General features: G+C 42.1%; 2 protein-coding genes across 6 annotated transcripts in view; one reads left to right on the forward strand and one right to left on the reverse strand.

Annotated features, from left to right (window-relative positions):
* Positions 1–107: 107 nt before the first annotated feature.
* wfs1b (Wolfram syndrome 1b (wolframin)) lies at positions 108–6417 on the reverse strand. The gene is made up of 10 exons (XM_077532141.1): positions 6204–6417; positions 5304–5591; positions 4997–5073; positions 4747–4891; positions 4500–4673; positions 3549–3629; positions 3295–3452; positions 2985–3221; positions 2771–2889; positions 108–2327 (listed from the first exon to the last, which is right to left on the reverse strand). The coding sequence occupies exons 2-10, from the start codon at positions 5587–5589 to the stop codon at positions 791–793; spliced, it is 2814 nt and encodes a 937-aa protein (XP_077388267.1). The 5' UTR covers positions 5590–5591; positions 6204–6417; the 3' UTR covers positions 108–790.
* A 4162-nt stretch (positions 6418–10579) lies between these two features.
* Positions 10580–22548, forward strand: part of LOC144025511 (janus kinase and microtubule-interacting protein 1-like) — a 28708-nt gene continuing 16739 nt past the window's right edge. The window contains exons 1-12 of one of the 5 annotated variants that reach the window (XM_077531634.1): positions 10580–10989; positions 15453–15755; positions 17597–17929; positions 18123–18284; positions 18688–18900; positions 19089–19244; positions 19442–19588; positions 19774–19938; positions 20318–20377; positions 21177–21305; positions 21433–21561; positions 21984–22067. In XM_077531634.1, coding sequence (XP_077387760.1) covers positions 15669–15755; positions 17597–17929; positions 18123–18284; positions 18688–18900; positions 19089–19244; positions 19442–19588; positions 19774–19938; positions 20318–20377; positions 21177–21305; positions 21433–21561; positions 21984–22067 — 1665 coding nt within the window. In that variant the 5' untranslated portion in view covers positions 10580–10989; positions 15453–15668. The other 4 variants (XM_077531637.1, XM_077531635.1, XM_077531638.1 and 1 more) reach the window with 4 other exon arrangements.

A 22548-nucleotide genomic window follows, 5' to 3' on the forward strand; every position in this document is an offset into this window, starting at 1 on the left:
ATTGTTATATATGCTCAGGTGCGTTTTTTCTCTTCTAGTTGAAGTCAGCGTTACTGCGGGATTATACGCCACCTACTGTTGTTACACAGTACTTCATCAAAACATAATATAGTAATATATCTTTATTAACCCATTCTCCACTGTTAAACATGCAAATAAGCGAGCATACCAAAAAAAACCAGAACCAATCTCTTGTTTTTCACGAGTTTATCAAATTCAAATCAGGGTTAGTCGATTCCTTATAAAGCTCAGCATTTCTAAATGAATACAAACATATTTCTGTCATTTTTTTAGGGTCACAGAACAGGAAATACTGCTGATCTCAATTCAGACAATCACTCAGGGGCAGATAAGATTTAACATGTATAATTCCTGCACAGCAGGCCTTTAAACATGGACGTAATAGGAACAGAAGGCACAATAAATAATTGATATAATGACTTTTGAAATGATAAAGATCCCAGAACTGTTTAGTGTATCTAAAATGCAATTAAGGCACTTGAAACCAACTTACTAATATCAACCACTTGATTAAAGCCTTACTTGCTCCCATCATTTGTACAATAACAAACGTACTTTCATTTTCTGCTGTCCCACAAATGCAGTGAGCGCAACTACATCTCCAAAATGATGAAAACATTGTTCACAAGACCAACCAAGGATGTATTGGTGGTGCCTTTAGTATATTGCACGAATCATAAACATGAAAGAAGACTGAAATTTCACTCAAAAGCTGATTATTCCTGTTTTTTTTTGTTTCAGAAGCCACACTTGCTTAGATTTCCGTATACTACCCCGTCACTTCCATCACAGCGTCGGTTTCGGTTTCAGACTGTTGTCGCAGTTGTGCGGTCAGGAAAGGGTTAAAGAAGAAGTCGAAGCCAAACTGCAGGGCGCTCTGGGCCGTGCGCCTCCAGTCGTGCTCGATCTTGTACTGTCTGCGGCTGGACAGGCGGGCGCTGCCGCACGACAAGCAGTGAATGGCCTTCAGCTCGAAAACGGGCCACTTGGAGCCCAGACGTCCCTCCAGGATGGTGCTGAACTCCACCAGGCTGCCCGTGTTCAAGTGCAGCAGCACCGACTTGAACTCGTTGCTGGCGCGCAGGACGATGTCCTTGGTGGCGTCTTCGTCCTCCACCACCGTCCCGTTCTTGGTCTTCCGCTCTTGCGGCATGCCCATGGTGACTTCGAACTTGTAGCGGTCGAAGCGCTTGACGTGGCATTCGTGTTTGGCGAGTTGTTTGAGTTTGCAGAGGGGGTCTTGGAGCGGCGGGGCCCGGAAAGGGTGAGGCCCCAACGGGGGTTCTTGCGTCTTGTCACACGCAGGGTACGGCTGACCGTACAGACACCGCATCCAATTCCCCACCAGCACGGGAAGCAGGTTGATGACCGACTGCGCCCCGTTTTCGATATCCGTCACCCGCACGTATTTGAAGCGGCCCGTCCAGGACACCCTGTGGCCTTCCAGGTGCGAGCAGAGGATCTGCGTTTGCGCCATGTTGGACTCCTTCCACGCCCGCGGCCCGCACATGTTGCTGTACTCGGGCCACGTGAGGGTGGAGTTGTACACCTTCATGCCTTCCGACCTGTACACGTACATCCAGCAGAAGAGCAGCACGGCGCTGAGCCACACCAGGATGAGTTTGACGATGCTGCTCCGGGACAGAGAGCGAAACACCGCAACGGGGTTCAGGCTGAAGCGGGTCCAAAGCCTCAGAACAACCGGCACGAAGCAGACGGTCAGCGTGACGGCCATCTTGGTGATCTCCAGGGCCACGAACCACTGCAGGAGCTGGATGACGAGCATCGCCGCCAAGCCCAGGGAGAGAACGGGCAGCGCGAACAGGAAGAGGAAGTAGCCGGCGCAAGTCCGCATGAGGCCGATGGCGGAGGCGTTATTGAGGAACACCAAGCAGAGCTCGCACCACGTGAAGCAGACCAGGTACGGCACCAGGCACAGGTAAGTCCCCTTGAAGCCTCTCAGCTGCGCCATGCGGAACAGGAGGTAGACCAGGTGGCTGTAGAGGGCGCAGGGCACCCCGATGTTCAGCGCCACGATGTCGCCCAGAGGCACCGAGACGAACGTCCGCCCGATGATCCTGAGCGGCCAGAAGGACTCTGGCAGCAGGTGAGTGAGGGAGCAGGCCCCCGAGAGGACTTCCGTGAGTAGGGCTTTGCGAGCGAACAGTTTGGCGGAGGCGTGGAGGCTGAGGAAGGCGGTGACGGTGAAGAAGAGAGCCACCGCCGCCAGCTCGGAGCACGGGATCCACGACTTGTCGGCCACCGGGAAGGAGAACACCACGAAGACCACCGACAGCAAGAAGTACCTGAGGTAAAACAAGTATTTTCTTGTCAATCTAATGAACGATAAAATGGATGAAGATTTCAAATAATGCAATATGATTATATTTCACACATGGTTTTTAATGGTAGCGCATTGTAGGCCTCATTTTCAGGCATGAGAACCATGTGATTTATCCCAGCCAATCAGTGAAGAAGGTAGTAATCATAAAAGGTAATCATGAACAATAAAGAAATGTAATCATACTGATTATAAACTGACCATCAATATTAGTAGTATTACACTGCTTATCAAAAAAAATAATAATTTAGGCAGCAAAACGGAACAGCCATTTTGCCACTTGCTGTCGGGTGAAAATGACATCACAGTTGCTCAAGGCTCGGGTAACAACCAATCACGGCTCAGCTTGCGAACATCACGTGACCAATCCATCTTGAATTCCATGATTGAAAATAAAGTTATCCTTACAGGTAGGGCTCCAAGTGTGTCCATCCAAAGTTGGTCTCAGCTTGTTCCAGATCGAGACCAGGCTCAAAGTGAGCCAGCAGGTCGGTTAGGGCCCGAAAGTTCTCCCAGGCTTTGGAATTCTATCAGGGTAAAAAAAAAAAAAAAAAGGGGGGGGGGGCACTCTTAAAAGATGTGTTATGATATGATGATATGTATAAATAAATGGTGGTCTGACCTGGAATACTCGCAGCGTACAGATAATCATGGAGAAGAAGGAGAGGTAGAAAACCAGCAAGGGAATGAGGAAGATGAAGAACTCGATGGTGAGGTTGGAGATGATGAAGAAGAAGACAAGCGCGTTGACGTGATGCGTGGGGATGAGGGCGCTGAGCCACTGCATGCCCGCCCGCGATGCCCAGTCGATGAGGTGCTCCTTGATCTCCAGCAGAGCGTGAAGTGGAAACTTCAACATCTGGTGGCAGTCCAAACGGAGAAATTGGAACAATGTCGTAGGAACTTTCCACCCCTGATTGTGGCGCTCCTACCTTTTGGTGTAAGGGCAGCTCGTCCGGATTCTTCACCACGTCGTCGTCGTCATCTTCGTCGCTGCCGGACACGCCCGCCATTTCAGGAGGCGGCGCCATTCCCTGAGCGTACTTCTTTGTCATCTCCACAAATTCATCCATCCCCACAAAAGTGATGGCTACAAAGACGGAATAGTACAAACTGTATCCCTGCTGAATAGTTTGTTTAGAATCTTAATAATGATTTCAAGTTGAATTAGCGATGCTATACTTACACTCGCTAGTCACCATTGTCTGCAGAACTCTCCTCTGTTTCTTCGCAGAGCTGTTTAGTGGGCCTTGGGAGGCTGGTTTGTCTGGAAAGGGATGGAAGTAGCACAACAGATTATGTAAAAGAGAGTAAGTTAACCTCTCTGAACAATTTTAAAAAATTAAACAAATTTAGCTTCTTTTTTGGCCCATACATTTATGCTCACAATTTAATGAGACTATTTTATCAAAGACCTCTTCTGATTTTTTTTTTTGATAATCAATAAATTAATCTGTATAACAATGATCAACATCAAATGTATTCAAATCAAGAGATGTAACCATCCATTCATATTTTTATTCATTCATTTATATAGTGTCTAGATAAGTTTTGTATTTAACTCATTCACTCCCAGCCATTTTCACTGTGAAGCAACCGCCTTCACTCCCGGCTTTTTTACAGAAGTTTGACTTATTGCTATAAAAATATGGAACCTACCAAAAGAAAGATCAGAGTCTCAGGGGGAAAAAAAAAGTATATTTGAATCTGTTTCTGTTTTGCAGCAATTCTTTTTAAAACTATATGGAAAAGAGCTTTCTGCAACATGGCCCTGGTTGATCTCTTATACTCTGCTACCACCCGCTGGCCGTTTTTGTAATAACTACCGTTGCTTCAATCATTTTCTTCGGTTCAGAGGCTGCATCAAAGCCTTCTGTATGCTCTAGCATTAAAAAAAAAAAAAAAAAAAGACGTATAAACAGTAACGGAGCACGGTAATATTTAAAATAGAACATATTTATACATTTTTGGGAGCAAATGAGTTTAGATGTGCTGGTCAATGTTTACATTTTCTTTCATGAACCATACTAATTTGTTTGCATTATTGTTGTTGGAATTTGATTTATCATTCACTAAATTGTGTTTACGCCACACCTATTAGGTGGAATTTGTACTCAACACTGCCGCTGCATCATACCTTGGTCAGTGTGGACGTGTTCTACATTCTCCAGCATCTCCGAAACGGCCACCGACCTCTTCCTCTCCGGGTTCAACTTCCAGTACATGAGCAGGGCCGCTTTCCGAACCCCCCTCTCGAAACGGGTTTCCATGCACAGCTTCTTCACCTCCTCGTAGTTCTCGAGAGTGATGCCTGGAAAACAGGACGCAGCGCCGCACACGTCAGCTAACCCGAATATCGTGTTGGCTGAGGACATCTTTGTTACCTTGCCTGGAGGCTAAGCATTGTTGCAGCAGCTTCACGGCATCCTTGCGGCCCTGCTTAGCGGCCTGGACCAGCCAGGTGACCGCAGTGCAGTGGTTGAGTTCCTCGTCTCTTTCTCGAGCCAGAGCCAGGAAGAAACGGCCCATCTGGAGGGACACATGACACAAGGGCACTTTAGCCGTCCCACGGCCGGACCTTTCTCATTAATATGTCCCTGGCACAGTGAGTCCACCATCTGGTTTGACACTGACCTTGGTCTGCGCTTTAGCATCACCTGACTTTGCCTTCTCAGCCACTTCTTCAAGACTGACTTCCTCCTCTGGCTCCTCTGAAAGAAGATGAAAATCCAAAACATTTTTTTGTAAAAAAAAAATGTCAAATGCCTACCTACATGTTTAATTCTTTTCTTTTTTTGTGGCATGTTAAGTACTAGTGTAAATCTTCCAAATTGTTTTCTTTCTTCCTTTTCTCCACAACAAGTAGCAATGATCCTGAATATTTAAAACAGAGCAAAGACTATATTAACAAGACTGTCACTTGGTTCAGGTGTGATGGGACCTGTGGCTGACGTTCCGGCAGTGGCCGAGGAGGCCGCATTGAGCTGAGCTCGAGCCAGCTGAGAAGGGGTCCTGACGGGCGAGCGGTGTGGCAAAGCGGTAGACGTGGGGAACGAAGACGAGCGCTGATAAGGACGAGGCGCAGACTGGGAGGAGGTAGTCGAGGAGGACGGCGGCGTGGTTGGAGTGTTCGGCATGGTGAGCTTAGGAGAGGGAGGTTCTGACCGAACAGCAGCGGGAAGAGAACTGCTGGGAGTTGATATGCCTGATGGTGATGATGTGTCCATAGCTGAAAAGAAAACAAGGAAGTGATAAATACCAAAACTACCAGTAAAAACTTTTCTAGTTGGCTCTCACACAGTCGAATCGGTCTGTGGTGTAAAAAAAAAAAAAAAAAAAAAAAAAAAAAGTAATTTAATATTGCTGATGGATATTATATTGAATCGTTTGACAATATTCCTGATGAGAGAAAAGGTAATCTAGCAACATGTCTAATATTTTTCATCCTATAAATGCCTAGATTTGGACTGGTCTGCAGAGTTTCTATTGTATTTTAGTTCTTGGGTAAGTGTGATTGCAGATGATCCATGTTGCGTTCATCTGTCGCAGCCAAATTCAGCACGTACAGCAGCATCACAAGTCTGAATCTGTTATAGACTGGAATGCTAAATCGAGAAGGTGACATCCTTCAATCCTTAACCCTACTTTGTCCTTTTGGGAATCCCCACTCGAAGCTCCAAACGACCTCGACTAAAGTTAGCAGGTGCAATTGACCTGAAAGCTATCCAACAATTTCGATCACGATGGTGCCTTTACGAATATTTGATACAAATCGATGCATGGATGTAATAATATGTATCAGGTTGAGCGGTTTCGTTGCTAATGCTACTGATCGGCTCACCTTTAAGAGAGAGAGAAAGTGTTCTGTGTGTCAGCCTCCCTAAAGAAAAAGAAAAAAACAACTACGTTCAAGAAGTGTCCCTCTTGGTCACACAATGTCCAGATTCATTTTTGTCCTTTCGATGGATGGACTTAGATGAAGCTCCACCCGCAACGATTGTCACCAGCAAAACCGACTAACGTAGCTCTAACAGCTGTTTCCGGCCTCGTATAAAACCTCTCTCTTGCGATTGGACAGAAATGATAGCTACGTTTGCATCAAGCGGTTTCATTGGCTACTAAACAAAAAACTGGAAGTTTACAGTTGGCTTCTCAGGCAAAAGCAATCAATCGTAGATGGAAAGTGAAATTCCACATTCTTACATTTTGTTACGTGTTGAATAGTTTATATATGTGAATGCACAAAAAAAGTTGCATAGTGTTAAACAATGAAAACATTTGTGTGTATTTTGAGTTATCGTTTGTCAAATTATCTTGAAGTTTGTAGAACACGTCTTTCCAGGAGGTGGCAGCATTGCTTTGATAAAAAAAAAAATGCAAACATTTTCCATTATATTATCCATCCATCCATTTTCTTGACCGCTTATTCCTCACAAGGGTCGCGGGGGAGCTGGAGCCTATCCCAGCTGGCTTTGGGCAGTAGGCGGGGTACACCCTGGACTGGTTGCCAGCCAATCGCAGGGCACACAGAGACAGACAACCATCTATATTATATTATATTATATTATATTATATTATATTATATTATATTATATTATATTATATTATATTATATTATATTATATTATATTATATTATATTATATTATATTATATTATATTATATTGTATTTCAAGGATTGGTTGGCAACCAGTCCAGGGTGTCCCCCGCCTACTGCCCAGAGCCAGCTGAGATAGGCGCCAGCAGCCCCCGCGACCCTTGTGAGGAATAAGCGGTCAAGAAAATGGATGGATGGATGGATGGATGTATTTCAAGGAACTCACATGTATCATAACTGGTTAGCTATTTCTATAATAGGCTTGAGTGCTACTCATGTGGTCCTTGGGGGTTACCATGTTGGTGACTCCTGTAAGGGTTAAATACTTTAGATACTGTAGCACAGTGGTTCAAAATTCATTTATTTATTTTTTTAACACCAAGTGGCAACTAATAAAATATTTGCCTCTCTATGCACGACCATCAGAACCCTAACTTGCTCCCAGTAGGATCTGGTGTGTGAATGGGTGAATCATATGGTGCAGAAGGTGTTTTATAAATTCAGTCCATGAGTCCATACGCATTAAAATACAGTATCGTAGTAGGCCTAAGATAAAAAAGAAAAAAGAAAAAAAAAAAGAGCGAGACAGGTACCATGCATAATATTTTGTTCAGAGCAACCCTAGGAAATAGACTAACATAGGGAAACTTTGAAAGCATGAAATTTGGGGAATTTAAAACAACTCTGGACTCTGGCGAAATACTAAGATTAAAATTACCAGGATTTAAGCGTCAATGGCAGGCATAAAAATGAATTGAGGGCAGGCTTAACTGCGGCTGCCATGAGGCAGTTATGTAAATGTATCCTTGATTAGTAGATTAGCATGATCCAGTTGAGAGGATAAGGAGCGACCAAAGTCAATCTATTTTACAAATGGACACATGCTCTCCTCTAAATGAGATGAAACTGTAGATATTTGTAACAATCTCATTTGCAATCCAAGTATTGTGAATGTAATTCTGCAAATATTGGTAATTGCATGGTTTGAAAGTGGCGGTGAGCACATAAGCCCAAATTAAGAGGCTCTGGGTTTGATTTTTGGCTAAGGCCCACCTATGTGAAGTTTGTATGGTGTCCCTGGTTTTGCATGGGTTTTCTCCAGCTATGTGCTCAACAATTGACAGCTTTCCTCTCACCCAAAGTCATCTGGTATTGGCTCCATCGTAAGGGCCTAATGAGAATGAGTGCAATTGAAAATGCATGGATGGATGGATGGTCATAATCTGTCTGGATAGTACCATAATCAAAATGTCAGGAAGTGCAAGGTGACAGTTCCCTGCAGGTTTTCTATAAATGTACTCCACCAAATGTAATGACTAGCTCTCACAACAAACTGATTTGAGGTGGAGGAGTGCTGGTCAGTAACCATAGCAACCAGGGCTGTGTGAGAATGGACATATACACAGCAATGAAGAAGCTTGCGTCACATGGTAGATCAATATCTTTTCTGAGACACTCTTCCAGATGCAGTTAGAAGTTGGCACATGGTCTTTTTTTTTTTTTTTTTTACGAGTACATTTTCAGTGGTGTGCGTTTTAATTTCTTGACAAGTGTACACAACTGAAAAGCAAGTGGTGCATCTCTTTTCTTCTCAGACCCTTTTCTACTGTTACATGAGGTTGTCATGCTGCTTTGTTTATATTGTGTTTTTGGGAATGGACATGGAACAGACTACTCAATGTTTTAGACACTCATAGTTGTGAGTCATGCACTGGATAATTGCCCTCAGCTGTACAAGGATGTGGGCTTACAGTAAAAAAAAAAAAAAAGTTCTCTTTTAGAACATTTTTTTTCAGATTTTTGTTTTTAAAGTTCGAATTATGTTTATGTTTTTATTTCACTGTGCTCTACAGATGGCCGTGTACTTACTAATAATGTATATTCCTCTTATTTGGTTTCCAAGTCCCCTCTGAATACCAAATGTTATTAGGCTACCTTTAATCTGCCAGACGTCATGAATATGTTAAGCTTATTATGGCCAGTTCTTATGGAAACAGTCCTCACATTCCAAGGAGCTGGAAAATAGGCTTACTGACATTTTACCAAAGAGAGAATCAGATTTTTTTCCACTGACGACATGTGTGTTTGAGGCCATCAATTTGGTACTTGAAACTTGCTGCATGTTTTGTTTTTCTATTTTTTTAAGGGGTACGACATGCATGAATTGTAAAAAAGCCACAAGTCTTTGAAAGGGCAGGTTTGTCGTAGCCACAAAATAGCAGGAAACCATAAAAATACCTTAGGCAAAACAATCAACCGAGTTACTCATTACTGCTCTGACACACATTTGCTCTCTGAGTCAATACTTTGCCAAAACAAACCAGCATTCTCTGCCTTCCACCTCAGTGATTTTTCACCCCAGGCCTTCACGTGGGTTGACCTCAGTATACATGTAAACGGAGGGATGCAAAACAGTGCACATAGTGAGGGACGCATATTATATGAATGACACAAGTTGTGCAATCAGGATGGAAAGTAGTCAAGAAATCGTCTTTCTCTAAGTGGGCTCTTGCATTTCCTGTTTTGCCCTGCAGCCATTGGCCGCATATGCTTGTGAATGGCAGACATGCAGACACAGTGTTAGGCGAGGCAGAGGTGAGCAGCTGTGCGGAAGTAATGCATCCACCGGAAACTGGGTCACTATCAGTGCATGCACTTTTATATGGTTACAATATTTCTACTTATTTTTTCTTTTTGTTTGTTTTTTTTGTTTTTGTAAGTCATTGTCTAGTGAAGAGAGAGTCTATCTTGAGGCGCTGTCTCCGTGGGTTCATCACTCTCATGGTTGAAAATGGACTTAAAACCATAAGTCTGATGCTTGATGCATTCTTTGATCACCATTGTGTGGTGGTGATGATGATGATGATCTTTGATGGCAACTTAAGTGTCTTCCTGCGCTAACAGTCAGCATAAAGACTGCAGCAGGAATTTGCACAACTTAATGAAAGCCAATTAAAAAAGCTGCATGATATAAATGTGTAAGTTATGTATCAATTTATGTATCAATTTGCAGGTTTATAGCACATGCACGAAACAGGATAAATTATTATTAGTGTTGTTGCTGTTATTCAAGTGCCAAGTGTCAGTCAAAATAAATTAAAATAAATTAATAAATTAAATCATCACCTCTTTTTTTTTTTTAAATCACACTTATTTAGCTTTTACATACAAGCATAAATAACATGACGCTAGGGGAGTAAATTGTATAGTAAATAGTTTGTAATGATCTATTTTACTAATAAGTAAAAATAATTAAAAAAAACATTTTAATTTTGTGAATAATATAACATTGAACTTGTAAGTGAATGCAGCAAAGCATGGCCCATTTCCCATGAGCTTATTTATATTAAATTTAGCTATAATTAGAAGCTGATTATTAATCAAATACCAAGCTTGACTTTTCGTTCATTTCTTTCAGGAAGTACTTCTAAAAAAGTCATCAGTTCTTGCCATGTGCTAGAAGTGGGTCAATGTGGTCACTGTGGTCGATATAAATAAAGTAAAATAGCTTTATTGTGACACTCAAACAAAAACAAAATGACACGAACAAGACATGATAATAATTAGGGGGGCAAAAAAATAATGATGATGATGATGACGTCACCGTCCTCACCGGCGGTGTCATTCTTGAACACGCAGTCAGGTGTCGCGCTTCTATCACGCTACCGGCGACGCCCGCCCCGCTTCCCACTCGCATCTTCTTCGTCGAGGCACTTTTATTTATTTTTTTTTATTTTAGTTTTTTTTTTTTTATGCGCGCGCGAGGATGTGGAAACACACCGGGGAGTGCTGGCATCGCGTGTTCTCTCTTCCGCCCCTTGAGGCGGACAAGTAGCAGCTAAGCTAGCGGGTTATAAAACCGCCTCGGAGTGCTGTGGATGTAATGAATTAACCCGCGTGAAGTGAACCCTGTGTTGAAGCTTACTGTGTGGATAAAAGGTGGCGAATGAGGTGAGCACCCCCCCTACGCCGAAGCTGCAGTCTTTCCTCGTGGACGTGAAGCCTGTACATCACTGGACGTCTAATTCAGGTGAGTGTAGGCGCTTGTAATGCTTGAGAACTTGTTTGTGGACGTCGTGTTGGGTTTTAGCTGCCAAGGAAAGCTGCAGTCGGCTCGTACTCGTATAGCCATCAAGGAATGTACTTGACACAGCCAGTGTATCAAACGCACACCGTTGCACCCCGGAGCTGTTGTCCCGAGGCGGAAGAATCATGCTTGATGATGATGTTTCCTCTTTAAGAACCTGTCTGTCTGCCGCTTTTCTTCCACTTCCTGTGCAGTGCAGTGCAGCAGTGCAGTCTTGCCACCCCCACGCATAGCGAGGACACTTGTGAGACATGACAAGGTTCACGCAAATGATTGCATGCATTTCACGAGCACATCATCGGGAGACCTTGCAGGCTGCAAGGACAGCCGAGCTGTATGGATGCTGTATGGATGCTGTATGGTTGATGCCGCGGCTGCTGCAGACTCATGCATGTGTCTCCGCGGGGCGTGGTTGATGTCAGTGGCAGACTTTAATCCCCGAGTTTGACTGCCTTTCTGTCTTCTGGACCTCTGCTTTGGAAAGCCATTTAAACATTTACTGTATTTCATATCCTTGATCTCAACTGTTTACTAGTACAATCTTTATCCACACTTAACATCAAAGTTGTCCTTCTAGTAAAGAGAAAATTTATGTCAAGGGTGCAAACAAAGTATTTTTTTCTATATTCTTGATGACTAGTAAAATGACTAGTGCACAGAATGAGTCTATTTGCCATTATAAGTGCTTTTGGTTTACGAGTATGAGTACCTAATTCATACTAGTAAGATACTATGCTGCACCGTCTCTAAAATGTCCACTAGTAAATATTGTCCTACTAATATGGCAAAGTTGTCCTCCTGTCATCACTAGTAAGTCACTCGATATCAACTATAAACTACTAGTGTAATGAAGTGTTTTATCAGTGACGACAATAACAAATCTCTAAAATACATAGACTTTAAGATGGATATCAAGACTATCAAATAAAATGCTTAAACTGCTTTCCGTACTCTGCAACGCCTGCAGTCAGCCTGTCGTAGCGCTCCAGAATGTTGTCGACAGCTAGCATGCGCTGCACATCCATTTCCTGCTCATGGCAATGCTGCGTAAATGTGTGTTGTAGCTGATCTGACAGCAAAGGCCACAATGAGCAAGGCCACAGGTCTTAGAAAGCAGCAGTGGTGTCAGATTTGTAACAGCATGGTTGTGCTTAGGGGGCCAGTTGTAATGGTGAAACCATATAACCCAAACAACCACCCATATGGTAATTGTTCCTCCACTTGGTTTTGGTTGTTAGCATTTTGCTGGCTAGTTTTGAGCAGAAGTCAAGGAGAAATTTGCAAAATTTTACCGGCCACTTAAAATGATGTGGAGGACCGATCTGACCTGCAAGCTTTGAGTCTGACTCTTATTCTAAAGCAAAAATAGATAATAATGAAAATGTTGTCAAGTCTGGTCAGTGTAATTTGTCTCCTCAACTCTCCTCTCCTCCGTCTAACCTAATCTTCTCTTGTTATTCTTAATTCACGATTAGGCACAGCTATCAGCATAATCCCAGTAGACTACACTCGCAGGACTTTTCTTTGGGTGCCTCTGCACACTTAATCTGCCATCAAAACCAACCCAGTATTCCTCACAGTCAGAAAAGTATTACCGTAATTACTGATATAAGCAGTACAGGAGAATGTATTGATGTTTATTAATATTGTAGTTTCCAATGGTGGCAAACGACACTTTATAACAAAGATGTTCTGATGCACTCAGCTGTATCATTTTTGTCACAATCTGAAAAAATGGCACAACCTCAACAAGGTTTGTAGTAAAGAAGGTGAGAAGCGTTGTTAACCTCTTAAAATGAGATGACTTTTTATTGAGTTTAACACCTCCTCATTGACAGTGGCTAACACTATGCATACCTTCATAGGCTAAAACCAGATGTCCTCAAAGATATTGATGTTTTTTGGATTCTAACCACAAAGCTCGATAAGAGTATGTGTTTAGGTTCACTAGTCATTGAGGTCATCCAACATGCATCATTCTCCTGGCAGAGTAGTTGTAGGCCTCATGGTCCACTAGCGTTGCACTCAGCTGTGTTACATACTCTCAATGGGATTCAAATAGTGTATTTGCAGTGTCTCTGTATCAGTTTGCTTGTGTGCATTTGTGTGGCTGGGTGGCTATCCACTGGAGTGAGGCCAGACCTGTTCTGACAGTCTCCACTATGCTGATAGGATTACAATGACAAAGTGTGCTCATGTGTGCCACGCTTGTAGTGAACGTGCAATATAAACTGGACTTTATCTCAATCCATTATACAACATCATTTGACAACATCATGAAATTGTCTGTCTTAGCCCAATGGGATTTTCCTACTTGACCTCTGTATTATGTACTCATGGAACGAAAATGGTGTTACTGTTTTCATGAGTGAAAGTCAAGACGCTCTGTGTTTGAATCTTGGCTCAAGCCCTTCTGTGACAGTGGAGTTTGTATGTTCTTCATGCTAGTGTACATTTTCTCTGGGCACTCCAACTTCCTCTCACATTCCAAAAACATACATAAATTGAAGACTTAAATTGTGCATGATTGTAAAATGGTAATTTGCCTATATATGGTGTGAGATTGACTGATTACTGGCGTAACCCGCCTCGATGGCTTTTTATATGATTATATTTTACTTGTCGTAGCATTAAACTATTTCATAATTAATGGTGTAGTAGTAGTAGTAGTAGTAGTAGTAGTAGTAGTAGTAGTAGTAGTAGTAGTAGTAGTAGTAGTAGTAGGAGGAGGAGGAAAAACAAGCCCCTATAAGTGTATTTAATAATTACAAACACATTTCTTCAGCTTGTAGTATGTTGTTCATAGTTTTCAGGGTTAGTCGTATAGTGGTGATTACACAGAATTGTATTATGGAGAAGAGCTGAAACTGTAATTTCAAATGGCAGATAGTAAGTGAACTTATTGGATGCATTTTATCCACTTTTATTGCTGAGCACTAAACCTTTTCTGGTAGTAACTCATTACTCCCTTGGAAAAGAGGTTTTTAATCTCATTGGGACATTTCTGGTTATATAAAGATTAAAATATACATATAAAGTTTGAAGTCTTTCTGGCTCTTCCTTCAATGGCTGAGGTAATTTAAGCTCTGTGATGTTGCACTTCTTGTTTGCTTCTGTGAACATTAAATGTTCTTGTGGTTTTCCCCTATAAAATGTTCCAGTTTGCCTCATAACATTCCTGAATGTCCTTTAACCTCAACATTGTAAGCGTAAGCCTCTGGCTGTCATCTAGGCAGCATGTGGCTCCAGACGGCTTTGTGAGAGCCCCTTGTTATTTGGTATTGCATTTTCCAACTTCAAAAAAAAATGTGAAAATTACACATTACAGTTGGTAGGATGGAAATCTGCACCTCCTTTCCCCTGTTGTAGATAAACCATGTGTAACCATCTGGCAGTCATTTCAACTAGTGTACCCACTCTTTGCAGTTATTAGCAGCAGTTTCCCATGCACATGCTTGTAAGTCACATCTAATGAATCATTCTAAGTACTTTTAATGAGGATTAGTGCACACACAGGGCTGCTTCTGGTGCTGGAGTGAATGTGTGTCGCTCCCTGATAACTCGGTGTAAAGATTCAAATAATGTGCGCTTGTGTCGTTGCTTACTCTGCAACTGAATGAACTCTCTACATCTCTGTGGACAAGCGTGAGATCTCCGATTGCCTCTGCTCGCTTCTACCGCCATGGCGGCTTGTGAGGGTTGGAGAATGTAAGGCGGTGGAGCCGCTTGAAGGTTTGTTTTTCTTCAGGCTTTTCCTCCTGTCTCTCTATTATTGATACAAGCCGTAACCTTTGTCTGTCTTGCTTCCTTCTTGTACTGCTTGCCAAGGTTAGCATGCATACAGCGCGTGGACGCTTCCTCGCCCTCAAGCATCACCGCATTTTTGCCTCTCAGTCAACCTCATCTTGGAGATTGTATGAGATAACAGTGCTCGAATGATTGCTTCTTAAATGTGCAGCCTTTGTACTGTTTGTCTGAGAATCTTAAATCCAATCCGAAACTGTGCCTATTGGTCATCCCCTGCTGTGAGAGCAAAAGACTTTGAGGGAGCAAGGGTTTCCGCGGCAACTGTTGCAGCCATCTGTTTGTGTTGTACTAATGTTTGGCAATGCCAACAAGCTTAAAGATGGCGCTGCATGTGGTTGTAAATGCTCACTTTGCTTTGTGTGTTTTTTTTTTTTTTTAAGAAATGATTAGAATAGTCCACCTCTGGTTTGGCAAATAGAGTGCTCTCATTAACACTATTCAACTACATACATATGGTACACCCCAGCCACGATATGAGGAAATATGGTACCTAGCGTGGGATTTATTATTCACCAATTTGTATAGTACATGCAATATAATAGGGTCACTTAATATGTAATGTTATAATCTTTTATTTGTTTGTGGTTCATTTACAATAGATTTTTCTTCTCTGCATCCCCTACAATGATGACTTGACCAGCATCTGGATCCATCAAGATCATCATCGGTAGCAGCAGCGACTGACTCTCCTTTCCTGGTACACCACATCTGCTTCTCCATGGCTGCCCCGATTGGCTGGAAGTGCCATGTCGTCCGCCATACCCCCTGTGGCCCCACCCCTTAGGAAGGGTAGGAAGCAGGAGAAATTGTAGGTGATGGCTGACCCGGTTCAGGCCACCAACGAGGAGCTTCGGAGCAAAATGATGGACATCCAGATTGAGCTGCAGCAGGAGCGTGGCAAGGTACGGAGGCACAGACATGAACATTTGAAAAAATGTGGTATTATTGAGCCGTCTGCCTTTGACCCATATTCATATTGATGGATGGATGTTTGAAATATCTTTTATTATACAATATATTCCAGGGGGGCTTTTCTTTGCGAAGCCAATTGTTATTTATCGTGGGGAGAAACTGATCACTAAAAAACAAAAAAACAAAACACAACCACAACCGTGAAAAATAAGTGTGAAATCTTCTCTTGGCCACACAGAGCAGAAACACAATTTATAAGGAAATTATAATCATTGGTTTATATTTATGACTTGTATTGTAATGACAGTATAAACTGAGAACTGGTGCATAGCATTCATGACAAGGAATGCTTAGATAATGCTGACTGAGCAGTATATAAATATTTATTTTTCTGATTACATACTGCTCATATAATAAGAAGTTCAAGTCAATTATTGCATGATTATTGTTCGAGTTATCGCTCATGGTAGCCTAATTTATAGCCACACGCTAACTTACAGGCATCTTTGTAAATTTCAACTCCTGCTTCATGCTTGCACCAGAAACAGAAACAACATTTGACTGCTTCTAGAACTTGTTCTTCTGTTGAGATCTCATAAAAGGGCTGTTACAAATGCCGCTTTTACAAAAGTAGATGAGGATGACGATGGTTTTAATAGGCAGAAGATAGTGATTCTAAGGGCAATTATCATAAATTCTTGCATCCTCACCTTTGTACAGAGCCTCACAAAACATAAAAGTCTTAAGTGGATAATTGCTTTGTAGTTGTTACTTAATCTTGTTACCGCAAAATAAAAACAATAAACAAAAGACAAGAGCAATTACTTGACTTTGACCTGGAGGCCGTGCGGTGATAATTGAAACAATGAATTCTGATATCTACCAGAGAACATCCTGCAGGTAAACGTTTGGCCATCATTTTTTGCCGTCCAGCTCATGCGGTCTTGGCTTACAGCAGGATAAACACCTCAAACATACCAGCAAGTCCAACTTTAAATAATTTCTAAAAATCCAAAAGAATTGTTTTGGAGTTGCCAAGTCAGATGTCTGGACTTAAATCCAATTGAGATGCTGGGTATAACCTTAGATCAGTAGTAGAGTGGTTGTGAGTTCGATCCTCGACCTTTGTGACCATAATGAAGTGTCCTTGAGCAACTCTGACTTGCTTCTTGTGGACCTGGCAGCGCCCTGCATGGCAGCAGCCTCCCACTAGTGTGTGAATGTGAAGCTTTGTAGAGCACTTTGGGCGCCATATGGTGATGATAATGCACTATGTAGAATTCAGTCCATTTATCATTTAGCATTTTTAATTAAATACAGTTCATACTCGAAAACTCTTAGGGCTGGCCGATAACAGCCAAAAAAAAAAAAAAGAAAATCTTCATTTTTTTTTTCTTCTTTAGACATTCAGAGCGATTATGATTTTAATCAAAAATTTTTTCATTTCATTTTTCATGTATATTTTTAGATTTAAAAATGGGAAAGAACATTTTAATGAACATTTGGGCTTATAGCGTAAAGAAGAGTAAAAGTGTAATACATAAAAAATATGTAAAATATGTAAAAACTATTACCAATTTCTATTACCAATTAGAAACTGTATTTTATATTAACTTGAGATTTTCCAATTGACGTTATGATATTAAAACATGTGATAAATGTGGAAAAAAAAAAAAATCAGGAAGGAGCCAGGAGGCAAAAACCTAAAGTCATTAAAAAAAAAATAAAAGAGGAAGAAAAGAGGCAAAAACCTTTTCTCACCACTGTACTGTAATGAAATGACCGGATAAGTGTATATTGACTAACGGTTAACAGATACTGCATTCTTCAGGTATGTAAGCTGCGCGAGCGGCTCCAGGAGCAGCGGCAGGCTCGGGAGCTGGAGCAGCACAAACACGCTGTGGCTCTCACTGACCTGCGCGCCAAACTCCACGAGGAGAAACTCCGCGAGACTGCGGCGACACGTGAAGCTCTCGCACGGCAGCATGAAGCGGAGCTGGCCAGGACGATTAAGATCCGCGACAACGAAGTACAGCGGCTCCAGGGACTGGTGCATGCCCTGAGAGACGGAGCCGCTGACAAGCTGAAAAACGCTCTTCTCGGAGAGGCTCGAGAAGAGGCCAGGAGAGCTTTCGATGGTGAGAGACTGAAGCTGCAACAAGAGGTACGTTTCAGCACGGGTCCAGCTTTGTTGACGAGGAATGTGGATGCTATGAATTCAGTGAAAACAGGATGCTGCGTGGAAAAGCCTGTTGCCAAGCTATTGTTTCACAGAGAAACTATGCCTCTATCGTGACCACGCATCAGTGGAATAGACCTGCTCTTTGCAAATTTGTGAATACTGACCTCTCTGTTAGATCCAGGAATTAAAGGCAGCCAAGAAGCAGGCTGACGAGGCTCTGGCCACTGCGTTACAAGCCGATAAAGCCAAAGCATCTGATCTGAGGACAGCTTACCAGCAGCACCAGGATGAAGTACACCGCATCAAACGTGACTGTGAGAGAGACATCCGTCGACTGGTAAGGCCACAAAAACATATTGCGAAGCTTGACACATGCAACATCTGTTAGTTTTACGTTTACTGGAACGACAAAGCTCTCTTCACTCACCAGCATCTGGTTTCCTGCTTTTGATTATCTCACTGATGGTTAGAGGATAAATACTGCTGTCTTGCTGTGACTTTGCCTCACTGTGTGGACTTTGTGGTGATAGTCAGTAATAAATGCTGCAGTGTCTCATTAACTGCAAGGTTTCAATAAATGCAGTCTTTGGTGTCCAGTAGAAGAGATGTTTGCACAAGGAATGGTTCAAGTCATTAACCCTTACATTTTCTGAAAATCTGAAACTTTCATTCAGCTTTCATTGAAATTATCTTTCTAATTGACTTCCCACTACCCTTTTCCTCCCCATCTTCTCCCATAGATGGATGAGCTGAAGGCCAAGGACCGCGTGGTGTGCGCCTTGGAGAGAGAGCTGGGCATGCAGGCCGGCTACACCCAGAAACTCCAGCTGCAGAAGGAAGCCCTGGATGAGCAGCTGGTTCACGTGCGGGAGGCCGAAAGGCACAATCATGGCAGCCCAAAGAGAGAGGTGGTGCCTGGGCTTGGTGACAACACGGACCTGCTCAACAACCAGGTATATTTTAGCAACCTATATTTAAAACGGTGCATCACTGCCACATTTGTAATACTACAAGTATACAAATACTGCCTCTTAACTCTTAGTGGCATCAATGCATTCAGTTCTCATCTTTCATTTCGTCACGTCCTCCTTCCCATGAACCTCCACCTGCCTGCCTGCATGCACGTCTTCCCCTTGTTCAGTTTTTGTACTACTCCTCCTCCCCTCTCCCCCCTGCTTCCCAGGAGATGGAGGAGCGTGACACTAGGAGGTTCCAGCTGAAGATAGCGGAGCTCCACTCCGTCATCAGGAAGCTGGAAGACAGAAATGCGCTGCTGGCTGATGAGAGGAATGAACTTGTGAGGGCACCGCATTCATAGTACACATCCGTTCGCAGACACTGACAGCGAGCGCAGATTATAGTGCAAAATAAATGGGAGGCGATTAGGAGTCAGTACCTATTTGAACGTTTTATTTTATTGCTATTCGTGTTGGAAAGGAAACATAGTCGACTTAAACATGATGAGGGTGTGTTCTGTTTCTGTTCACTTTCCAGCTGAAGAGAGTTCGAGAGGCAGAGAGCCAGATGAAGCCCATGTTTGAAAAGACGAAGCGCCTCTCCAAGAAGAACGATGACCTCCTGCAAACACTGCAGCGAATGGAGGAGAAACTTAAAAACTTGAGTCGCGAGAACGCTGAGATGGTTAGACTCAAATTTGCTTTGACCCATAAAGAAAGATTAATGAAATTTTTGTGCAGTTGAGCAGATGATTATTATGCCTTTAAGTTGTTATACATTAGTGCTCATAGATGACCTCTTGTGGACGTTTTAGGAAAAACATGGACTATTTGGAGAGCTTTCATTTGGCTGTTTTCTCCCTCCCGTAGAAGGAAAAAGCTTCCCGTCACCCCTTGCAGCACCAAACCCACCCAAACCAACTGAAGCGGCCCAGTTCCCTGACAGACTTAAGCCACGCCCACGAGGAGCAGGAAGTAGAGTTTCTCAAGCTCCAGATTGCAGAACAACGCAGCATCATCGACGAACTCACTCAGGTCAACTTTTTCAACACGGTTCAATAGCCTGTTATCTGACCACACAAAATGTGTCGTTCTGAATGTAAATACAAAATAAAGAGATTTAAAAGTGTTTCAAAGGCAAAATTGGTCACAAGTGATTTGTTGGTTAAATCATTTAACATGTACCGGTACTATTATTAATTGATTAATGCTTGTGGAGGTGAGAAAACAATGTCTCTCTTATACTGTATGTAGTGAACAGCATTTCCAATACACTTATCTATATTATCTCCGTCTATCAATTACAAAATAAAATTGTCAAAAATGATCGATTTAGATTTTTTATTTTTTATTTTTTGTTAGCTCTGCGTATTTGCAGACAATTTGACTGTTCAACTATCATGTTTGTGTTTAGGAACGTGAGCGTTTGGTGATGGGCAAGAAGGCGAGGCGAAAACCTCTCAAATTAACCAAAGTAAGTACAGGATGTTGATGAAATAGTTGATCAACCATCACATCTGTGCTTGTGTGATCATTTGAGTACTGCTCTCTGCGTCAGTGTTTGCTTAATTGGGCTCAAGAGACATGATGACAATTCTCCTCATGATGAAAACCATGCAACTGAAGCATGCAATGTAATTTTCTATATTTTTTCTTTACTTTGAATCAATGAATGACATTTTGGGAAACAGTTACATTTAATGTTAATGGGTATGTGATTGAGGAGATTTTGATCTGAGGATGCATAACTGGGTGAAGTAATTGTTGTGATTATGCCTAACATGTTGAGGCTTATGCATGAGAGATGTTGCTAGGAGGAGGAGTCCGTCGTCGACAGGCTATCCCACACACCCGCAACTGGAAGTAGTTGTTGCCTTGGCGAGGTTGATATTGGGTGCTGCGACTTGGCTCTTTGACTTTCTTGGATAAGAGACATGTTGTGAGGCAATCTTTTAGTAGCTTTTTGTGTTGTTTGTTTTTGGCCCAATGGCAACATGACGGAGTATTTTCTTCTCATCCTTTACTTCTCCGCCTTTATTTGTCTTTGCGCACTGGTCTGCCTTTACTTCTCTGGTTGCCAGGAGATGACTTATAAACACGATGGTAAGAACTCTATGGGCTTTATGAATAATAATTAAAAGAAAAAAAATGTGCAGACATAAATACATGGCCTAGTTTTGACTTTTTTTTTTTTTTTTTTGGACTGGTCAGCAAAAGTAGAAGGACATTTTTTTTTAATGTATGTAATTTTCCCCCTCCAATCTTCTCCACAGAGGCATGTTGTGGAGACATATTTTGGATTTGATGAGGAATCCGTAGAGTCTGAGACTTCCTCTCTGACCTCTTTTAACACTGACCTCACTGACCGGACACCTGCCACTCCAGAGGAGGAATTAGAGGAGGTTAGGAATTTGCTCAATTTCTCTGTATTGCAAGAAACAAGGCTAATACACAAAGATTTTGGTAACGGAGAAATAAGGGAAGATGTCTTTTGTCAGTGAAGTTGAAAGAAATGCTCTCGTTTCACAGAGTGTCTCTCGGGAGGAGTCGGAGCTGCGTTTTCGTCAGCTCACCAGAGAATACCAGGCTCTCCAGCGAGCCTATGCCCTCCTGCAAGAGCAGACTGGAGGCTCTCTTGATGCTGAGAGGGAAGCCAGGGTGTGTACTGTCAATGATCTCATCAGTATATTTAATATGATTGGAACCTTCAGTAATATTGTTCACATCTTGAACATAAAAATGAAATTATTTATTATTTGTATTATGTATTTATTATTATTATTATTATTATTATTATTATTATTATTAATATATATTTTTGCATTATTTAATTAAAACTTAAATGTAGGAAAATAAAAACTTTACTTACCAATACGTAATGAGTCAATTCAAATGTATTCACAAATTAAATAATGTACCTAAATAATTGTTAGCTGTAAAACATTAAATGCAAATCAAATTGTATAGCACTTCAAAGTTGAATACAATTGTGTTAGGCTTATCAAATGTTTGATTCAGTGATTCTTTGAGAATCCTTGATGACCTTTCTATCTTGTTCCATTCGGACCTTTAACCTTTAGACACGTGAGCAACTGCAGGCAGAGCTCAGTGGCTGCCAGGCCAAGATCGTGGACCTGGAGAAGGCTCTGGTGGAACGGGGGCAGGTAACAAAGACGAGAGACGGCGACCGCAGCTCCCGCGTTCTCCTGTCACTGGCCCTCCTGCATGTTTGTCTGGCCGCCGTGCTCCTGGGCTGGCGCTATGCCGACCAGGTCTGCCGCAGATTCCTCTGATGTCACTTCCTGCATGTCTGCGCCTGAATGCTGTCCGCTATCATGCCTGTTGTGGGGCTTTCCTGTCAGTGTTATAACCAGGAAAATTAGTGGATCTGGATCTTCCTCATTGACATTTTTTTTCTTAACCTAAAGCTTAGATTTTTACATTTATATTAGTTGGTATATGTACAAAAGCTAAACCTGGTACTACATTATATTGTATATTAGATCAAAACCAAATGCATATTTAATAAAGTCTTGACTAATTCACCTAATGATGCTAATTTTAGTGTGCACATTTCATTTTGAATGAAATTCACAAAACATTGTGACAGGTGTTTTTTTTATGGCCATTATACAATATTAGTAA

This window comes from Festucalex cinctus, chromosome 9, assembly GCF_051991245.1.
Source record: "Festucalex cinctus isolate MCC-2025b chromosome 9, RoL_Fcin_1.0, whole genome shotgun sequence".
NCBI lineage: Eukaryota > Metazoa > Chordata > Actinopteri > Syngnathiformes > Syngnathidae > Festucalex > Festucalex cinctus.